Source organism: Podarcis erhardii (assembly GCF_964252035.2).
Source record: "Podarcis erhardii genome assembly, chromosome: 2".
NCBI classification, from domain to species: domain Eukaryota; kingdom Metazoa; phylum Chordata; class Lepidosauria; order Squamata; family Lacertidae; genus Podarcis; species Podarcis erhardii.
Genome location: NC_138498.1, coordinates 6,023,552 through 6,045,730, shown reverse-complemented (window position 1 = coordinate 6,045,730; position 22,179 = coordinate 6,023,552). Strand labels below are relative to the sequence as shown.

At 49.1% G+C, this 22,179-nt stretch overlaps 1 protein-coding gene across 2 annotated transcripts in view; it reads right to left on the bottom strand.

Moving 5' to 3' along the window:
• NCKAP5L (NCK associated protein 5 like) overlaps positions 1-22,179 on the bottom strand; it is a 42,489-nt gene that overhangs the window by 6,892 nt on the left and 13,418 nt on the right. The window contains exons 1-10 of one of the 2 annotated variants that reach the window (XM_081844329.1): positions 19,430-19,603; positions 14,014-14,083; positions 11,170-11,376; positions 9,088-9,156; positions 8,896-8,934; positions 8,492-8,605; positions 6,968-7,081; positions 3,627-5,731; positions 1,025-1,187; positions 371-449 (exon numbers count right to left, since the gene is read on the bottom strand). In XM_081844329.1, coding sequence (XP_081700455.1) covers positions 371-449; positions 1,025-1,187; positions 3,627-5,731; positions 6,968-7,081; positions 8,492-8,605; positions 8,896-8,934; positions 9,088-9,156; positions 11,170-11,271 — 2,785 coding nt within the window. In that variant the 5' untranslated portion in view covers positions 11,272-11,376; positions 14,014-14,083; positions 19,430-19,603. Of the gene's footprint in view, positions 1-370; positions 450-1,024; positions 1,188-3,626; positions 5,732-6,967; positions 7,082-8,491; positions 8,606-8,895; positions 8,935-9,087; positions 9,157-11,169; positions 11,377-14,013; positions 14,084-19,429; positions 19,604-22,179 lie in introns of those variants that run through there. The other variant, XM_081844328.1, reaches the window with a different exon arrangement.

Genomic DNA, 22,179 nt, shown 5'->3' with positions numbered 1-22,179 from the left:
GGCACAGAGAAGACATTCATTTCCACTCTAGGAAGCAATTCTTTATGCCAGTTATTTCCTGTGTACAGATGGAGCACAATTCATGGAAGCCTGCAAAGAATTATGGGAATATCCTCAAAAGGCCTCCACTGAGCTTGATTCTCCTTGTGTAAAAAAAAAAAGGGGGGGTTATACTACACATTAGGGAAGAATGCAATCATTAATCATTATAGAAAGTGGATCCTTCTATATGAGAGTGCCCATCCTGAATGGCTCTTCTCCCTCCCCATTCCACCTTGCTCAGTTAAAAGCAGCACAGAATAGTATTCTAATGAAGGTGCCCACCTGCCACACTTTGTCCCCTCTGCCGGTGACATCCCATAAAGCTCACCTGCAAAGTGCTGGGAGGTCACGGACTCAGCCAGGCTGTCATCGGATGGGATCTCCTCTTGCAAAGTTGCATCACGAAGCTAGAGGGAAACAGAGAGAGGATGCTGGTGAGCAGGACTCAGATACTCAGGCATTGGAGTGAAACCATTTGCAGCGCAAAGAGCTTTTGCGCTTTGCCTGCACCTTGGAAAACGCAGCTCTTGTGTCAACCCCTCACCACTTTGAGGGGGGAGAGGAGGAGGTAGGGCACAGAACGACGCTGATGTCACAAGCAGGTCTTTATAAGGGGGCTCTTTTTAAGGACTGTACATTTTGACGGCAGCTGCCACGGTGCAGAAGTAGCTGGTTAAAAAACAACAACACAGAGGCAGCCTGAGTCCAAAGGGGGAAATGCAGCCTTTACAGCCGCAGCTGTCTCTGTAGCAGCGACTCTCAAGTAACCCTCACGTGCGAGGAGAGTGCAATAGCCAAGCCGCTTGGGGTTGGTATCCCTCCAGCAGTGGCGGGGGCTGGGCAGGAGTGGTGGGCTCTATTTGTCCTCAGTCCCTGGCCCTGCCCCCGGAGAAGGCACCCGCACGCACCCGCCCCAGGCGGTATGGAGACACGCTCTGCCATTGCCAGGACAGGAGGACTCTGGGAGTCACGACTGGCTCACCTTGGGAGGGGCTTCCTGGCAGGCATGGAGGTGGCCAACGATGCCATTGCGTGGAGGCCGGATGAGGCGGGCATCTTTGGCATCATGCAGGCCTCTCTGCAGGCCCTGCAGCTCGTTCTTCTGCTCCAGGTGAGTCTCAAACGGGGCCTCTTTGCCATCCACCCTGCCACAGAGCAGGTGAGAGGGGAGAAAGATGAAGGCCAACCCCATATTCTCCCTGAAGCACCTCATTTCCCTGAGCCCCTGCAGGCCAGAAATGTCTGTCTCCTTGAGAGTTCTATAGCCCAGCAAAATGGACCAGGGTCTCATTTGCCCTGTTTTTTATACCTGCTTTTCCACCCAAGATTTGAAATCAAAATTTCAGAGACCTCACTGCATACACAGCCAGACTAGTTTTCCCCAGGAACAGCCTCTTCTGCCGTTAACCCTCCACTTTTCAATGGGGTTGCCTAGAAAGGGTGGCTATATCACACAAATGTAGAAATTGGAATTTGGTTCAGTTTTTAAAAATAAATAGGAAGAAGCAAGTTTCTGGCCCTTGAGACTGCAAGAGAGGATTGGAGGGTTGTGGGTGTTGCCTTGTGCACCATCAGAACCTAGGGGGAAAGCTGGGCATGGATTTCAGTTATGCTGCACACCGTAGCAGCTCTCAGATCCAGAAATTAAATGAAATACGCGGTAATGCAAATATCTCCTTTCCTCAAAGTCAGGTCACAGAAAAACTTGGTTTGGTACAGAACATTTGATTACCTTGGTACAGATTTTGCACAGATAGAGATTTTTAATACATTAGAATCAATAGTCCTGTGTTCTTAGCCAGCCACATAAACGTTTCATAAAATGGCAAGATTTCTGCTGGGTCAGACCAGAGATGGGTATCCTGTCTCCCCACAGTGGCCAATCAGATGCCCATGAAAAATCCACAAGTGGCACGTGACTGCATTTGTGCAGCCAGGTGACCTCTCATCCTGGAGGTGGCTTGTAGCCATCATAGCTAGTAAACACCAATGGCCTTTCCCTATACAAATCTTTCTAATCCCCCTTTAAACTGCTGGCCATCAGCACCTCTTAGAGCAGTGCATTCCAGTTTAACATTGCACTGCCATTTGTTTGTCCTAAACCTTCCAACATTCAACTTCACCGGATGACTCCAGGTCCCAGAATTACGACAGGGATGGAAACCTCTCTATCCAACTTCTCCACACCATGCATAATTGAGTCCTTTTTTCCAAATTAAAAAGTCCCAAATGAATTAACTTTTCCTTATAAGGAGGCTGCTCCAGCATCCTGGATGTCCTTTTATGTCCCTTTTCCAGCTCCACACTGTCTTTTTTTGAGATGCAGCAATAAGGACTGTACACAGTATTCCATGCATGAAGACATTACTATATTGGGAGTTTTATTTTCCGCTCCATTCCTAATGATCAGCTGCTGCACCCTGAGTCGACGTCTTCCTCAGGCTGTAAACCACAACTCCCAAGATCCCTTTCCTCGCGAGTCACTGCCAGTTTAGACTCCCACAAATAGATATGTGCAGTTTGAAATTTTTGCATCACTTTACACTTACAGGCAACCCCCGATCTCGGGGGGAGCGTGCATTCAGGGTCACTGTGTATGCTGGCAGTGTGCAGAAGCCTGTCACGCCCCTATTCCATCCTCTTCCAGGTCCAAAAATGGCCAGCGTGTGCACAATTCTTTGAACAAGTGCAAACAGGTTTCCTGTACTTACTTTGAACCTCAGCTGTCATTAAATTTTGAGAGATAACTCAGGAGTTTTTTGCAATTCCTTTTTATTTCTACCACTCTGAACAACTGGGTGTCATCAGGACACTTGAGCACCTCACTGCTCACCCCCAACTCTTGGGTAATTTATGAATGAGACAAAAAGCACCAGTCCCAATACAGATCCTTAGGGGATCCTAAGAAACACCATTTGCTGCGAATCGTAGGTGGGCAGTGTGTTGCTGCACCCTTGTCTAGCCTGCAGGCTTCCCACAGGCATCTGGCTGGCCAGTGTGAAAAAAGGATGCTAAACTAGATTTACCTTTGGCCTGATCCAACAAGTTCTTCCTATGTTCTTCTCCAACTTCTTACATCCCCCCCCCCCAAGACTAACTGTCCTCCTCTTGGCATCCTGTTCTTTTAACTAGTTATCCCCAAAACAGATTCTACTTCAGGAAGTGGGTATGCTTTCTTTCGCTGGAAGTATTTAAGCAGATGCTAAGCAGTTGTCCACCAGGGATATTTTAGTTGCATTGTGCACTGCAGATGCTGCACTGAGCAGGGCCCTGGACTAAATGACTGCTAAGGTCCCTTCAAAGTCTATGAATCTATGGAAAGCGGACCTTCTCTCCTAACCCATTACCGATCGGTTTACTCAGAAGCCGTGGGGGAGGCTTTGACAAAAGGTTTTCAAAAGCCCAAGTATACCGTGATTACCAGATCACCTCTATCCCCATGCTGACTGGCACTCTCTAGGACTCTAAGAAGCTTGTGAGACAGGAGTTACTTTTGCAGAAGCCATGCTGATTCTTCCTCAGCAAGACTCATTCTTCGATGCCGATAACTCTCACAGGAAGCCGGCTTCAGTTGCGTCACCTACCTGTTGAGCAGCTGCTGCATGAAGTTCTCGGCAGTCACCTCCTGATACATCAGCGTCAGCTGACTGTGGCCGGTGTCGCAGGCGTGGGGCCGGGGCTTGTCCAAGGCCAACCCGTTGATGTAGGCCTTCTCTTCCTCTAGGGCTTTGCGCAGGTCCTCCGCCTTCTCCATGAGTTTGGAAATGTTTAGGCTCTCAGCCTCCAGCCTGCGGGAGACCATCTTGCCCTCCTTGACTTTGGGGGCCTCAGGCCTGCGGTTGAGGGCAGGAAGCTTGCTCTTGCGCAGGCCAAACCAGCTGGCGAGGCCGCTAGAGTTCTTCTGCTTCGCCTCACCTGCTGCCGCCCCTCCTTTGTGCCTGCGCAAAACGTTCTCCTCGATACCTTTCATCACCTTCTCCTCAATGCTGGCTGGAGGTCCAGCTTTGCTGCCCTTGACTGAGTCCAGGCAAGGCGGGTTCTTGCGCCCGACACTAGTGGGCGTCTTGGCCGGTGCCTGGCACGGCTTGGACTCCGGGGCGGAGGCCTTGGTTGGGGATTTGGACGGCAACTTTGTCGGGCTCCCATGAGGACTCTTGGTGTTCTTCCCTGGTGGCGGGGGCTTAGGAGGGTTCCTTGCACCCGGAGTTCCCAGCAAGCGGCTCTTGGAGGCGTGGTGTTCGGGGTCACTGCCACGGGAGCCAACCGAGTGGGAGGAGTAGCACCGAGGGGCTGGTTCGCCGCCATGGCAAGGCTCGTGGTGCTTGAGGCTGCTGCTTCCGGTGCCCAGCCTGGGGTGAGCCTCGCCAAAGCCCTCGGTGCGCTCACAGAGTCGGGCCGGGGCCCTCCCTTTCTCAAAGCCTGGCGCCTCCTTGCCCTCCGCTCCCTTCAGCCTCCCGAGCACAGTAAGCCGTTCTTTGAAGGGCATGTTGGCTGCCTCAGGCGCCCGCTTGCTCGGCCCGTTTGCCACCTTCTTGGAACCCTCGGAGGCTCGGCGAGCGAGTGGCGGAGAGTGCCTGCGCTCAGGGCCTGGCTTTTCCCGGCCCCCGGCAAAGGGGCAGGGCTCGAGCGAGACGTCGCTGGGCGGCACAGCACGGAGGGGTGCAGAGCGGCACGCGGGCGGGAGTGCTTCGGGGACATCCAGCTTGGCGTCTCGGGGGGAGTGGGCATGAGGACTGATGGCGCTGCTGAGGGACAGCTCTAAGACATTCTCGTACTCGTGGGGTTTGTGGTAGCCAAAGGGGTCAGGAGAGGTTGGCGTGACTTTGGGGGGCACCGGAACAAGGTGCCGGGCAGCCTTGGGAGAATGGTGTCCCCCAGCAATGCTGGAGTCGCTGGGGAAGGGACTGTCCGGGGAGCCCTTGCGGCTGGGCGTCGGGGAGTGGTACACCTCGTAGGTGTTGCTGCGACAAGGGATTTTGGAGCTGCGGGTCAGCTGGGGGCTGAGGCGGAGGGCAGCGGGGCTGGGAGGGGGCGGCATCTTGAGCAACTTGAGCACCTTGGAGGGGGAGGGGATGGGCGGGCCTGGGCGGGACTTGTCCTTGCCCTCACTTGGTGCCAAGACCCCAAGGTAAGTTGGCTCCCTGCAAGCCGAGGGCGGCCCCAAGGCCTCCAGGCAACTGACCGCCTGGATGTGCTTGTAGCTGCCCAGCTGCCCCTCCGGGGCTTCCACCAAGCCAGGCCCATTGGGCTCCCCATTGAGCAGAGCGCTGTCGCCTGCCTCCCTCAGGACGTGGTGCAGGTACGTCTCCATGTCGCCCAAGTCCAGCTTGTGCTCGGCCAGAGCGCTCAGCAGCACCTGCCCGGGGTGTCCTTTCTCTGGGGGGTCGCCTTCGCCGGCCTCGTCCGAGGAGGAGGAGGAGCTGCCCTCTCCTTTCGGAGGAGGCTGCCTAGGGACCCCTTCCCCCTGTGCCAGCAGCAGGCAGGGCCAGGCTTCAGCCGTCACCCCTTCTGGAGAGCCCCCCTGCCCAGGCTCTCTCCAAGGGGAGGGGAAAGCAAGCAGGGGGTCCATCTCCTCCAGCGAGCGAAGCACCTCCAGGATCTGGGCCTTCTTGCGCAGGAACGGGGACAGGGCTTCCAAGGACTGGGGGTTGGGCCCTGGAGTGCCAGCACACTGCTCCTCAGAAATAACCTATGGGGAGTCAGAAAGGGCAAAGCGTAAAAGCCTCTAGATCATACACACAAACACACACAGTATACATGTTCCAACGATTAAATCATGGCTTAATATGTCAGGATACTCACAAGCTTCCCACATCTACACGCAGCCCCTTTGCTCCTCCCTCTGTGCAAGCAAGGAGACAAGTCTGGAAGCCTCAGCTGCCCAGAGTCCCATTAGGCCCAAAGCAGGAAAAACGTGGTCAATGGCTTCCAAGCAAAGCAGGATTTGGAGGCCACCCTTAAACTATGGCTTCGCATCCTGGCATGTTTGGGAGCCTTCAAGCCACAGTTTCCCAGTTCAAATGCCATGGGAAACTATGGCTAACCGAGTTCCTGACCTGTTTTCCTATTTGGAAAGGGATGCACACAGGTGCCTGATGCTCACGCATATCCTGGCTTGTTTGGTTGTCCAAGCCAGTCATTATCTCTGCTCTGCTGCCCAAGAACCTTTCACCTGGAGATGCCAGCAACTGAACCGGTGGCCTTCTGCACAACCAAGCATGTGCTCCACCACTGCTCTACGGTCCCTTCCCATGCAAAGAACAGTTCCAGCTCATGCCAAAGCTCCTCTATTCTTGCGGCATAAATTCAGCAAAAAAATCTGGAGGAAGCTTGAGCTATACAGAGACCGTAAGGGGAAAATGGTGTCTGTGGTGGGGCTGGAATGCTTAACCAGGCGGCTTTTTAGCCCTTACCTCCAACGCCCAGTCTTGCATCTGCTGCCTTGCAGGCATATCTGAAAGCTTCAGCTTGCCCCCAGTTTTCGATGCCACCTGGGAATGACGACCCCCCCCCCAAGCCTACCAATTGGAACAGTCTCTCGCCTGTTAACAGGTCTTCTACCCAAAGTATCCCCCAGATGGAAAAAAAGACCAGCATTCTAATTTTGGGTCCACCTCAGATAATCTCTTCTTCTTCTTCCCTGGGAAACTGGGCCGTGTCCAAAATTCCCATGATTCAGTGTGAGCTGTTGAGCCTGGCACCTTGAGATGTCAGCTGCATCTAAGGTACACACAGTGCCGAGCCGCACAGCAAAGCAGCAATTAATGGCTCTGGGCCCCGTTCCAGGAAGCAAACACCTTCAGTCTCTAAGTTGCGGTGAAACAGAGATGCAACGGGAAGAGTACCGGGGGGGGGGGGGAGGTGCTGCAGAGGCAGCAAAGACCCTCACAGGTAATCCAGGGCAGGGGTGCTTTGCAGAACATACCTCTCTCTGCAAGATGCAGTGTCCCAAGGACAACGAAGCGGGGAGCTTCTCCACCGTGCCTGGCTGGGAGGTGGACGATGGATCCGAGAGCAAGGAAGCAGGATGGGCTGGGAGCTGGGGATAGAAGGAGCACCATGAAGGGCAAAGGCACTGCAGCGAGGGAGGGAACTGCCACTCTAAACAGCCTCAGTAGAACTGCAGGCAGGCAGCCGATACACACAGGCTCACAACCTCCTTCACACAGACACTCAGAGGGAAAACCACTCTCCACAAGGTGCATTTCCACTCTGCTTTGGTTAAAGCTAAGTTAAACTGTTTTTAAATTGCTATGACACACCCTAGGGCATTATGGTGAAGGGAAGGGAGTATTTTTTTTAAAAAAACCACACACAAATAGATTCCACCCTCAATGGTCTTATGGGGCTTTTAAGATGATGTTGTGTACACCGGGCTTGCTTTAAAATGCATTCCTGAATTCCAAAGGTGAAATGGCAAGGCAGCCAGATGAGCAAGGCTGAAAAGGCCACTGGAAAGTACTGAGTGGCATGCAGATGTATTGCTCAAGGGAGCAATAAGAACAGCCTGTTGGATCAGGCCAAAGGCCCTTCTAGCCAACACCCTGATCTCATAGTAGCCAGCTGGGGAAAACCCCGTAGGGTAAAGCTCATGAGATTCCATTAAGATCCCACTTTCATTCACCCACTGATGCTGCCCCTTCAGACTCCTTCTGCAGTCTCTCCCCACCCACCCAGGCTTCTTATCAGCACAATTGTCACTGGTCAGTCCCAAGAAGCCACTCTGGTTGTCTTCTAACTCAACTGCAGCTGAAACAGCGATGCCGGAAGGCAGCCCAAGTCCCTTCACCTCCAACCCCAGGAAATCCAAGATGCCCTAACACATGGTGGGTTGTAGGCTGAGATGCACCACATGAGTAAGATGTACGAAGGCTGCACCGTTAGGAGGACCAGGCTATACATTACATAGAAAGACATGCAATATAACCATCACCCCATGACTGTTGTTTCTATGCAAAGCAGTCTAAAACCCAAAGGACAGTGGGGATAAAAAATAATACAGGTTTCTAAAAAATAAAAATACCTAAAAATAAAGATGGGAGGGATTTAACCTTGTTCTAAGCAGATCACTCTGTCTGCGCAAGCATTTCTGCTGGCCTGGTTGAATGGTCTAAACCTCTCCTCCCTGCCCCCATGTGCTGGCCTGGGGTTTCTTCTACACACACCCCAGTCCAATTCTGAGGTGGATATTGGGGAGAAGCACCATTGTGCTAGCAGCAGTCTTTGTGTGAGAGGGATCTGCTCTCTCAATGAAACAGTTTGAAGCATGCCAGAAAAAGAGCCACTTCTGGTTTTATGGTTCTAAGACTTCCATCACACACAACCAAGAAGCTTCCTGTTTGTGCATCCATGCAGAGAGCAAGGCTGAGTGCCTGAGAAGAGTAAGTGGGGTGGGAGAGAGAGAGAGAGAGAGAGAGAGAGAGAGAGAGAGAGAGAAGAATGGACCCACCTGGGAGAGAGAGACAGAGGTCAGCTTCTGGTGGAAGAGACCACTCAGGGCCTGGTTTTGTCGCTCAAGGTCAAAGACCCGCTTTTTCAGCTTGATGCATTCTTCACGAAGGTCCTGAGGAAAGAGAAGGGTCAGTGGGCTTCACCCTCTAAGTTGGTGTTTGGGAGACAGCTTTACCGCTACGCCCCACATCCTGCCATCCCACCCCCTACAGACACATCCTTCAATGAATCAGCTAATAAAGCAGAATGATGTCTGGAAGATCCAGTGTAAATCTATCACTGATGCACTAGTATGGTGCCAATGGCAAATTGCAGAATGCACCTGCAAAAACAAAAACAACTTTCTTGGGGGAAACCCTAAATTGTTTGCAGGATGAGATTTGCACAAGATAAGAGACTCACCTTTTGGTTTAACAGCGCCTGCACAACATGATTTGCTACCTGTAGAACAGTAAAGAACAGGTAAGAGGAGGAAACTCTTAAGGACCCTGAAACAGGCTGTAGTCGTCGTCGTCGTCCCGCCGCCCCCCCCAAAAAAAAGGAAAAGGGAAGGGAAAGGCCCTCTTGGAAAATGAGAAAGGAAGGCAGCTGTACCTCATCAAGGCAGCGTTCGTACGTCTCTCGCTGGTTCTCATTGGCTTGTGCCAAAGCCGAATTCTCTGCCTGGGAATATAATCAGACAAAAGGTGAGCAAAAGGGCCCAGAATCCCAGCTTTCCTGTCTAGGAAGAAATGGAAGCAAAGAACATCTTGTTTCCCCAACAAATGAAACTGATTTGTTAAAATGTTACATGGGGGGGGGGGAATACGAGAGAGAGACATTGCACACACCTTTGTAAATCAACAAAATCTTTAATAAATAATAATAATAAAAAACGGCAAAGACTGTTAAAATATTCCATTCCACCTTAAGAAACAGGCATGATTGTTGTGTGTCACATGTCTGTTTACATTCCAGCACAGCTTGCTGGGAACTTCTGTTTGTGTATAGCTTTTGCTTAAGCTGCTTGCTTTTGGACACGAAGGAGATCGGACATGTCTTCCTTTTGTCCTGCTGTCCGCTGAATAAACTGCTTGTAAATATGCTAAAAACAAAAACACAACTCGTTTCCCTTTCCTGCTCTCCTTTAGCTCCCTTGCCCTACAGGGGAGTTTTTACACTGCAGCATGGCAAGACCAAGGCTTAAGCCCAGGCCTCTATGATGCAGTGTTGGCCAGCGATGTGGATGGTTTAAAAAAAGGATTAGACCATTTTGTGGCAGCGAAGGCTCTCAATGGCTACTAGCCACAATGGCTGTTCTACCCTCAGTGCTGAAGGCAGAGGTATGCCTCTGAAGACCAGTTGCTAGGAGGAGAGCGCTGGTACACTCCTGCCCTGCTTGTGGGATTCTCATAGGGGCACAGGGTTGGCCACTGTGAGAACAAGACGCTGGACAGATGGAACTTTGGCCTGATCCACCAGTGATCTTCTTGCATACTTAAGAACACAGAAGGGTCAAAAGCAACAGCTTCAGTAGGCAGGCAGCCTTCAGAAACAAGAGCAGTGAGTCCTTCCACTCTATCAGCTTGTTGCCCACTGTCCCATAAGTGGACCCACATCACAATCTGCTCATGCAAAGGGCTCCTACACACTGGAAGGAGGCAGAAGAAGAACTGCATATGGCTCTACTCGCTTGCTCGAGTCACCTGCAAGCCTGCCCCTGCACTCTCTGTGCACACTGGGGTCTAAATTCCATCAGAGTGATCTTTTGACACTTGGGAGAAGATGCTTCTGCCTCAAAGCCAGGGGACAGGAGCTATTCCATTTCTGCCATACAAAAATATGCCAGTAAAGGCAAGTCAAACATTCCTTTTTTTAAATGGACAGTGTTACATGACTAAATGGACAAAATTAATGTGTCTCCAGAGATTGTGGAACACAGCACTAGCAGAGCCAACTAGCGCCATCCAGAAGTGGTTGGACTCCAACTCCCATCAGCCCCAACCAGTACAGCCAATGGTCAGGCATGATGGGAGTTGTTGTCTATCAACCTTTTGAAGGCACCACATTGACTAACCCTAGTTTAACTCAATCCAGATCCTGGCTGGGGGGGGGGGTGCCGACACAGGAAAACTTTGTAAAAATTTTGTTTCCCTTCATAATCTTTCATAAATGGAGGTAAGTGAATGGACCACCAAGTGTTATTCCTATCTGGAATGTGATGTACTAATGAGCCTAGTTTTGCACAAAAAGAAACAAGGCAGGTTCATTATCCCAATTGTTTGCCACCCCGCTTTGTTAACTGCTATGGAAGAATATTTACAATGAAATCTATTGTGTTATAAAAAACCAGATTCACAGTAGCTGTTTTGGATCTAGGTTTTTGTGAGCCTACTCCAACCTCCTTCCCTGGAAGCCTGCCCCCTTCCCCAGCAAAACGGAATGTCACTCACATCACTTCCAAAATCTTAAATATAACCTTCTAGTCACTGGCAGAAGCCTCGGAGGGCCAATGAGGCATCAGTGGGTCCAGGGCAGCTCCCCAGCCAAGTGAAACAGCTGCTATTTTGGTCCCTCGCCAAAGGAAAAACCACCCCACTCACAAAAAGTGTGGGGGGGGATTCTTGGGGTCTTAAGCCATTACCTCTGTCACTCCTTGTGCCTAAACTCTTCTGGGGAGATAACTAAGGAACGTACCTCCAGCTCCCGTAGCCTCTGAAGCAGCTCCTGGGTTGTCATGGGCTCACTGCTGCCTCCTTCTGGCTTCATCTCTCCCTGTAGCTTGGCTTCAGACATCATTTCCTTTGGAGAAAAAGGGCAGAGACCTCTCTCCCCAGGGGCAGCAGACTGCTGAAGTGCCAATAATCATGCTCCTTGCCACAGACAGAGGAGCGCCAGCAAATCCTGGGCAGGGTGGAAGAGGGTGAAAAACCATCAGCAAGAAGCCACTCTTACAATTACAATTAATCCAGAATGCGGCAGCTAGACTGGTGACTGGGAGTGGCAGCCAAGACCTACATTGGCTGCCAGTACATTTCCGAGCACAATTCAAAGTGTTGGTGCTGACCTTTAAAGCCCTAAACGGCCTCGGTCCAGTATACCTGAAGGAGCGTCTCCACCCCCATCATTCTGCCCAGACACTGAGGTCCACCTCCAAGGGCCTTCTGGCGGTTCCCTCCCTGTGAGAAGTGAGCTTACAGGGAACTAGGCAGAGGGCCTTCTCAGTGGTGGCTCCCACCCTGTGGAATGCCCTCCCATCAGATGTCAAAGGAATAAACAATATCTGACTTTTAGAAGACATCTGAAGGCAGCCCTGTTTAGGGAAGTTTTTTTAATGACTGATGTTTTAATGTATTTTTAATCTCCTGTTGGAAGCTGCCCAGAGTGGCTGGGGAAACCCAGCCAGATGGGCGGAGTATAAGTAATAAATTTATTATTATTATTATTATTATTATTATTATTATTATTATTACTACAGAAACAGCATTTGGTGATGAAAGCGAGGCTGCAAGCTTTTCTTCCCCCTTTCAGAGCTGGATGGGCACAATAAGTGCATTGCACATGGTGGGGGAAGCTGCTTCTGTTGGGTTTCTGCCTGCCGCAATGCTTACAAAGACACAGAGTTTCTGTTGTGCTGCTGTTATTGAGGGGCAGAGCAGAGGGTAGATTTGTTCAGACTGTAACTACGGTTCAGCCTGGCCTTCGTAAGAGCTCAGCTTTGTACGCAGTGTCCCAAGCAGGCAGCTCACATGGCAAAGTCTGTCCTAAATGGCCAATCTCTCCTCCCAACCCAGTGTCTTCAGATTCAGGTGCAGGGAGAGTTGCACAATCTTATCCCTGTGCATGACTTCAGGATGTAAGAACTGGGGAAAGATACCAGTTCCAGCAGACGGATAATGGCCTGGTCCCTACTTAACACTAAGCCAAACCATGGCTTAGCATAAATGCACGAGCATGCAGGCTCCAGCAGCACAGAGAACTCAGCCGCTTTGCTTTCTCTGGTCCCGATGTGAACGAAGCTGTGGTTTGGCTTTGCATGTTGTCTACACCTGGGCTTGCGTTTTATTCCCACCAGACAATCCACAAGGTGTAAGCAAACACTACAGCTCATGGTTTGCAGGGTCTGGAATGAGACAAGCCACAAGTCCTGGTTTGGGTAACATGGCTTAACTCACAGCAGCACAGGAGGAGAACAAAGCAGTCACAATCTCCTCTCTGGAAGTCTGCACGTTCGCTCTAAGCCACAGTTTGGCTTAGCGTTAAGTACAAACCGAGCCATTCTGACCGATTTTATTCGGCTGGGAATGTGGTGTTATCAACCTCCCTCTGAATGACTATTAAGCCGTTTCTCCAATATTGATCCCCCCCCCTCTTTTTTTGCATTTCTCCATTTTCTACAATTCAGAAATAATAATAAAGCTACACTGAACTGGAATAAATCTTCTGGACTAAAAGAGTGCCTTTCTCATTGAATAAATCTTGGGTGTCAAATCTCTGCCAGAGACTTTGATGGGCTGCTGCCTATCAAAGGAGATTGTACTGGGCTCAGCAGACTAATGGTCTGCCTTGGAGTAAGACCGCTTCATAGGTTCTTAGCACCACCTGGGAGAGAATAAACAGTCTCAAGCTGGTGCTGCCTTTACACCAGGGGTGGGGGAAGCTGTGACCTTTCAGAGGTTGTTGAACTCCCAACTTCCACCAGTCCCAGCCAAGGGGATAGAGCCCAACAACACACAGCTTAGTTGGTAGAGCACGAAACTCTTAATCTTGGGGTTGTGGGCTCATGCCCTACATTGGGCAAAAGATTCCTGAATTGCAAGGACTTGGAAGAGATGACCCTATATTTCTATGATTCTAACTTCGGGATGTGGGTGGCGCTGTGGGTTAAACCTCAGAGCCTAGGGCTTGCCGATCAGGTTAGCGGTTCGAATCCCCGTGACGGGGTGAGCTCCTGTTGCTCGGTCCCTGCTCCTGCCAACCTAGCAGTTGGAAAGCACGTCAAAGTGCAAGTACATAAATAGGTACTGCTCCGGTGGGAAGGTAAACAGTGTTTCCGTGCACTGCTACGGTTCGCCAGAAGCGGCTTAGTCATGCTGGCCACATGACCCGGAAGCTGTCTGCGGACAAACACCGGCTCCCTTGGCCTATAGAGCGAAATGAGCGTGCAAACCCAGAGTCGTCCGCGACTGGACCTAATGGTCAGGGGTCCCTTTACCTTTAACTTTGGAGGGCCACAGCTTCCAACATAGGAGTCTGCATACAAAGCATGTAAGGTTTAACCCTGTGTCTGTGCCTGAAATATCCACCTGTGCAAGCCATTTAAGATCTGCCCCAATGCAAGCCCACGAGGGCCAAATGAAACCCATCACCTCGGGTGGCAGACTTCAGCAGAAGGCGCATCTGACCACAAGCAAACGCTCCCTAATGGAATGGGTCTCACGATCATTCATTCTCCGGGGAAGTGGGAGTGCTTAAGTCTGGATTTTGCACCTCAGACACCAAAAGTATCTTTGGCTGACCACGTGTCCGTCGGTCTTTTACCTTTCTCAAAGGACCCAGAGGTAGACACTGTGGATAACTGGATCTCCAGGCCTTCGTTAGTCGCTCCTACCTGAAAGAGAAGTGAAGCCAAGTTGCTTGGGTTACTGCCTGAGGCAAAAGGCAGCAGCTCGACTGCTCACTGGGGAGAAAAATCACCATCACATCATGCCACTGCTGAAGGAATTGCCTGTCTGCCGATTAGCGACCAGGCTAGGTTCAAGGTTGTAGTACTGGTGTACAAAGCCCTACACAGCCTGGGACCAGGACACCCAAAAGATCGCCTCACCCCCTAGATACCCAACTGATTGCTGTGTTCTGCAGGAGGACTGGGCCTGTAGTGTGCTGCCACTTACCCTGTGGAACTCACTCCCACTGCATATCAGACAGTTGCCTTTTCTATTGGTTTTTTGGCACCTGCCAAAGATGTTCCTGTTTCAACAAGCCATCAGAAATCTTTATCCCAGTTGATACCTGCCGTGGATATGAACTTATTTTATGGATGTGTTGTAGTTTTAAACTGCTTTTATATTTTTAGGGTTGGTTTTTAAAAATTGTTTTTATACACATTTGTTTTTAACATATATGTTTCATTTATGTCATTATATTGTAAATCACTTTGAGATGTCTGAAAGGAAGAGATTCAAAAATCAATGAAGGGATTAACTAATAGAATGACAAAAAACGATATATGCCACCCTCCCCCCTAGAAATTTTGTGGTGCGTTTTAAACCAGGACTAGGGAGCCTGTGGCCCTCCAGTCACTGGTGGGCTCAAGAACGATGGAGTTGTGGTGGTCAGACCATTCCCAGAGAGTCATCCATTCCTCTTCCTTGCTCTATCTAGAGCAATTCAAGATTGACTTTGAGCCACAATAGCCAACTAGGGCTATAGCCTTATAAGCCCACTCAACAATTTTGATCTGCAGATCTGGCATTTTACAAGTGCCACATAATGTTCTTTCCACACTTCCAAGGAATCAGCCATTCCGTATGGCAGCCCCTGCACTTCGGAACCCCCTGTCCATTGAAATTAGGCAGGCATCTTTGCTGTACTGTTTTGAGAGCCAGCTAAGAACTTTTTTGTTCAAGCAAGCCTATCCAGGCATGTAAATTTTGACATGCATTTTAGTAAGTTATTTTATTTTATAATTTGCATTTAAATTGATTTGATTTTAAATAATTTGATTTTATTTTTCAAAATTTCAGGCTAGCTTGTTTTTAGTATCTGATTTATCAGTACATTGTACATTTTATGCAACCCACTTTCAGGTTTTGACAAGAGCAGTATACAAATTCTGTTAAATAAATCAAAACACAAAAAAGGGAATAGAGGCATATCAGACACTCAGGAGAGGAAGTGGAAGGGGCAGACAGCTACAGAGAGGTATTTTTAACTCAGGGACCTCTCCAAATGCCCCCCCCCCATAACTTCCTCTTGGCCATTCTCCACTCCAGTGGTAATTTCACATTTACAAAGTGCAAAAAAGGTCCGCCCACCCACCCCTTTGAGTTTTATATATGTATTTATTTATTTAGCAGTATTTATGTGCCACTTAACATTTCAAAAATCTTGAAGCAGTGTAGAGTCTAAAAAAAGCAAGCAATATAAGCTGAAAGAAAGAGATAACCTAAAACCAGCAAAAAAGCAAATAAAATAGACACTGGCACTCAAAGGGTCAGGAAATGCCTGAGTTTTTAAAAGGCAAGCCTTTGTAAGGTATCTAAAGTATCTGATGGTTGCTGCTTCACGTACACCAGAGGAGAAGGGAGCAGGGGCAACAGCAGAAAAATGCCTGTCTATGGGGTCACTGCCCTGGGGTATTCTGAGAATTTCTCCAGGTGATCCAAGCGACCCTACAGGGGCAGGTGCTTTTTCAGGCAGTTGTTCACAGAACATATAACTGAAGAGTTAGAAGGAACCCTGTGGGTCATCCTAGTCAAACCCCTTGCAGGTCTTTATATGTTATAACAAGACCTTGAACATGCCCTGGTAATTGATGTCCAGATTTTATTTACTTGACAAGACTTACATCTCATTTAATCAACAAACAAATCTCTAATCGGTTTAGATAAAACAAGATTGCTTCTACACCACCACCCAAAGGATAAATTCATGAAGGACTTGTCTATCAGTTTCATCCCCCATCATCAGGTCCAGTTGACAGGCTTCCCAAAGGCATATGTTAAAGAGGCAGAATCCTGGACAAGGTAGAGCTGTGGTCTGATTCAGAGGATGTCCCCAAGAATGTCCTCCACAGCAGGGATGAGAAAGCAGTGGTCCTCTGAAAGTGCTTGAACTCCCAACTTCCATCAGCCCCAACCAGAACGGCCAAGGGGCAGAGATGGTGGAAGCTGTAACCCAACAGTAAGTGGAGGGTCAGATCCTTCATCCCTCTCTAGAGACACAGGACATGGTGCGTGCATCCACAAGGCTCCCTAACAGTCAAGAGCGGTGCAAGAAGAAACAGTGCAGCAAATCTCACCATCTTCAACCTACTCCACTATGGCCTGTTCCAACTGGCAGCAGCTCTTGGGGAAGGTGGTCTTTCACAGCCCAGCTATTTGAGCTCCCCAGAATCGTCTGCAACTAGACCTAACGGTCAGGGGTCCCTTTACCTTTACCTTAACTTGAAAGAAGAAGCAAGCCTAAGAACTAAGTTCTATTGCCACCGCCAGTGTATAACTTTCTTAACCCCATCAGTTGGGTGTCTGGACTGGTTCTAGTACATGTTGTGGTTGTGGTGGTTTAAATTTAAAAAATCAAATCCTTCTCTTCTTTCATGAAGCTCAGAGTAGCAGACCCTACCCCCAGTTGTTAATCGGCCCAAATTTATCCAGTGAGCTGTATGGTTGAGCGGAGATCTGAACCCAGGACTCTAAACCCATTTAGCATTCTAAACCCAACACTCCAGCTGCTACACACACTCTTGTGAGTGATCCACTCCTTGTTGTCATGAGGGGTTCACACACACACACACACACACAGAGAGAGAGAGAGAGAGAGAGAGAGAGAAGGAAGGAAGGAAGAAAGAATTATATTTTAATCTGGAGGGGAGACATGTGTCAACATTGTAATCAGAGAAGGGTAGGAAAGCAGAAATTCTAGTTTTCTTTTTACAGAATATAATGCATACAATGCTCACAGATTAAATATAAATATATATGAATAAGTGTGTGTATATATAATCTTCAAAAATTATCTTGTTCTATCAGTCATGGCCATTTAGACTAACACAGTATCATTGCTATTATAATAAACATCTAATGTATTATATTACAGTGTACTATACTAGTTTACGAATTAATTTTAATCGGTCTTTAGTATTTCTTAATATTTTGACATTCAACATTTCAAATTTCTTATGTTACGCATCCTAGCAGAAAGAAGCTTCAGAAATCTGGATTGTACTGCTGCTTCTGATAATTCATAAAAACATTATTGTTTAAACAAACCTACCCAGATGATTAGAAAGTTGAGGTAATTTTAACCTGCTTTAGTATTTTAACTTTGTATGTTTTAAAGTATGGTTGTAATTCCCCTCCCCTCAATTTTATTGTTTTATATTTTTGTTAGCTGCATTGAGGGTTGTTGTTTTTTAACAATCAAGTGGTATATACATCTTATAAAAGAAATAAAACAAAGAAATAATAAAAAGGGACCATGATCTCTCAAACCATTCCTCTTGCAATTTCTAGCTTTAATTGCCGCTCCAGCAAGAAAGTGGAAGTCTGGTGGATACAGCTGGCAAGAAAACCAAAAGCCAACCTAGCACTTTATAAAAATACACAATACAGTATACGTGTGTGTGTGTGTGTGTGTGTGTGTACTCAGCTCTGCCCATATACAGTACTCTTCCAGTTTGCCCAGACTGCATTACACAAAAACCCTCCCTGCCTCCAATCAGATGGGAACTACCAAAGGTTTACCCAGTCTTGAAGGAAAGACTGCATGTTCTCAGAGTCCTGGAGATCTTCAACCTTTCTGGGCTAGACATCCATTTGTGGACCCAATTCTTAACATACCTCTCTCTCTCTATGTATATACAGTGTTGATGGTGCACTCACCAGCCAAAGAGCAATGCTAAGATTACTATTTCATGCATTTCAGGACTAAGTCATGCTAAAAAAAAATCCCAGTTCTAGCTCACAATTAACCCTTGAGCAGCCAAAATCTCTGGGTTCCTTTCCTCAGTTCTGGCAAAGGCTAGAGAAGGGAGGCTGCAACTGGTCAAGGAGACTATTTCCCAGGGCTTTCCATCAGAGGCCACGCAACACCCACTCCCTCTGCGACTCCAATTTCCTCAGCATCGCATCACACACACACACACACACACACACACACACACAGTAGGTCTAATTAAACCTGGCAGTTGGGATGTTTGGGTCAATGGCTGCTTTGAGATGCTCCAATAAGCAGCGCACTAAGGAGTCTCCTGTGGAAAGGCCACTTCTCCTCTTCCAAGGCAAGGGTGCTCCCCAATCCCACCCTCCCCCTTGGCTCCCAGGCTCCCTTGCAGATGAGCTGCCCACGTCTGCCATGCACATCCCCTCTTTAGCATCCTTGACCATGATGCGCACCAGCCAGCCAGCCAGCCAACATTCCTGCGTGCATCTAGCACAGTTCTCCGCACTAGTTCTCAGCCAAGGGCACTCAGCCGACTTCAGCCCGGCATACTGGGAAGACTGCCGTTTTCTTGGCTGCATTCCTGGACTTTTGGGGAGGGGGGAGGGTGGGCAAAGGGAAGCCGCTGGGTAGTGCCAACGTCTCCATGCTCAGCACAAAGGGATTGACCGTAGGGAATGCAGAGACATCCGAGACGGCTGTTGGGTCTGAACCCCGTTAAATCAGGAAAAAGCAGCTGCGGAAAATGACACATTGCCCTAAATACAAAAGGGCCTCAGATCGCGCCACTCTCCTCGGTACACCCCCGAAGTCCCGGTGGGGGTCAAAGAGAACAGGAAGGGAAGCGGGATCCCATGCAAAGCAGCGCTGGCCTTTTCGGGCCCCAAACCAGGTGCCAAGGTGGAAGATCCTCCCGCAGCCGCATCTTCCCCAAACAGGAATTGTAGAAGGATGCTCCAAATCTTTCCCCGGACTCCGCTAGCCTCCTAACTCACACTGCTCCTCTTATCCACAATGGCACACGCATTCACACGTATACACCCTTGCACGCAGCGACCTCCAAGCTCCAGAGACCCCCTTGAGCCCCAACGCCACCGGGGCTCAAGAAGAGTTGTGCAGATGCCTCCCATATATTGACCCCCTTCCCCCCCCGGTTTCTGCTCCCAGGCTGCTCCAAATGACCCCCTTCTTCCATAACACCCCCCCCGGGCTCTCCCGCCAGCCATTCTCCTCGAGGTCCCGCGGTCCTCCAAGGGGCCCCTTGGCTCACACCCCGCCGCCGCCGCCTCCTTACCGTCTCGGCCGCCTGGCCCGCCCGGCGGCGGGGCGGGAGGCCCGGGGGTCGAGCGCGCTCCCGTCTCTGCGATGGAGGCCCCGGCGCCGCCTGGGCATCCTCCCGCCCGACGCGGCCCGACTCGGGGCCTGCTATTGTTGGGCGGCGGAGGCGGAGGCAGGAGGGAACGGGCCGCGCCGAGCTCCGCCCTCCGCCTGCGCGCAGCCCAGACCCGCAGCCCCGGCGCGCCTTCCCCCTCGCCGGACAGGCCCTCCTTCGGCCTGAAGGATTTCAAGCTAAACTAGCGCCATGTCTCGCCCTTTTGAGGGGGGGGGGGCGGCGATACTCCCCATCCTCTTTTTTTTATTATAAAATATTTATTAACATTTCAAAAATAATACAATATAAAAAGAAGAAAAGAAAAAAACAATAACAAAAATACAAAAATGCCAAAATAAAAACAATTAAAAACACTTGGAATTTCCATTAATTATTTTCTTTTAACTTATTTCCCAGACCTCCTCACACCTCCCCTTTTTGTATTCCAATTCAGCAAATCCTCACCATTAATTATTACTTATTTCTAAACCTTTTTTTTCATATTCTCTTAAGCATTTCAGCAGGAAACCACTTAATTTCTGTCCAACATCATTCTAACATTCATTAATTTTCATTCATTAATTTTACAATATTTCTGTAGATAGTCCTTAAATTTCTTCCAGTCGATATTCCCCATCCTCCTAGTGCCAGCGCCGGGCTAGTTTGCGCCCCAGGCAAGGAGAGCTACTTGCACGCGCGCACAAAATTGCTTCCAAAGCGATAGAGTTCTTCAAAATATAAATGGAATGTAAACTGTTGTTATCGGAATTTTATAAGATCTGTCATGTAGGTTTTGCTTAAGATTCCTGCATTGCAGGGGGCTGGACTAGAGGACCCTCGGGTTCCCTTCCGATTCTACAGTTCTGTGGTTCTATTAAGCGCAAAACTGTGCTCAGTCAGCACTGAGCCCCTCTGAGGTCTGCGCCTTGGGCAGAACCTCCATCACCCTCAGGATCACAGACAACCTTTAAGGAGCAAGAATCTCCTGCTCTGCCTACAGTTTCACAGGCAACCCTTGGACAAGTCAATGATTCTGTGGTTGGACTCTATTCCGAACTTAAAAATGGAAAGCGTAATGCTGTTGGTCAACAAAAGAGGTTTAAACACTGTTCTCAAGGCAAATCTTTAAAAATGTAGTATAAACACCAACAACTGGGAAACACTTGCCTGCGAGCGCTCCAGTTGGAGAACAGTCTTTACCAAAGGTGTCATGGGCTTGGAAGACACTCGAACTCAGAACGCAAGGGAGAAACGTGCTAAGAGGAAGGCACGCTTGACAAATCTACACCGCGATCAACTCCTGCCCAGAAACCAATGTCCCCACTGTGGAAGGACGTGTGGGTCCAGAATTGGCCTCCACAGTCACAGTCTCATTGTTAAAACCGTGTTTATGGAAGACAATCTTACTCAGCTATGAGTGATTGCCAAAGAAGAAGAAGAAGAAGCAGCAGCAGCTGTGGCTGGAAGGTGTGTCAGTCCCCTTCAAACTGCATAGCATAAGCCAAAGAGCCAAGAAATAAAGATAAGGGAGGGACTCGCTAGATGAGGTTTAGGTACAGTGACAGAGCAGCTGGAATAGTTTATTCTAAGTTTTCTGCAGCTCTTTGAAGAGGGGTGGGGTGCCCTATGCTCCTCTAAGCATTGCTGGGCTCCCAACTCCCATCAAGCCCCGGCAGTGCCGCGGCTACGGAATGGGTAGGCAGGTTTTTTGCCCTGGGTGAGACCTTCAGAGGGGCACCACTGAAGATCCCAACCTGTGTGTGTGTCTGTGTGTGTGTGTGTGTGTGTGTGTGTACACAAATGCACATGGGGGTGTGCCAAACTGGGCCTTTGACCCGGGTGAAATAAAGCCCAGCCAGTGTGGAACAACATTCAGCGGCGGTGAGAGTCCGAGTCCCACAGGTTTCCTATTCCTGACATGCAGAGAAAATCACCATGGACTTCTCCACCCAAGTCAGTCTCCCAAGCGTATGGAAGAGGCGCTGCCCGGTTCTGCCCCTTCCCCTGCCTTCACATAGAAGCATTCTGTGATGCACCTCCTGGGAAGCCAGTTGCAGGAAGTTGCCATCCTGCTGGCCTGCATCTTGGTTTGTTTATTTATTTTCCCTCCTCACAAAGTCCCAATTCACAAGGTGCCTCTGGCACTCCTGCTTTCGGGTGTGTCCCACCAAATCAGATGGTTTAGGGAAAACATGCAGAACGGCAAGAGTGGAGAGGAGCAGCGGCGGGATAATTAGAACCAGATGAGTTTGCTGCTTTGAGCATGATTCAGAGTTTATAACCCTCAAACACTTTTCAGGCCAAAAGCTGAAACTCATGGTGAGAAAGGAGGACATCTGTTATCCTATGTGGGGGGAAAGAGAGGGGGAGAGAGAGAGAAAATGGAGAACAGAAATGCAGCTAAAAAAAGACAAGACAAGAGAAACTTTTAAAAAACCAAGTGCCTCAAATACAAGAAACTAAAAGTTTTGAAACTACAGTAAAAAAAAAAAAACAACTACCCTGTGCAGTGATGCTCTCTAGGCTGAGCTCAAAGATTTTGACTCCATCACACTGGCCCCTGAAAAACATGTTATGGAAATTAGGAATTATCAATATTATATAAATAACTAACCCAGATTATTTCAACTGGAATAAACCAGAATTAGAATAATGGGAGAATAGGGTGACAG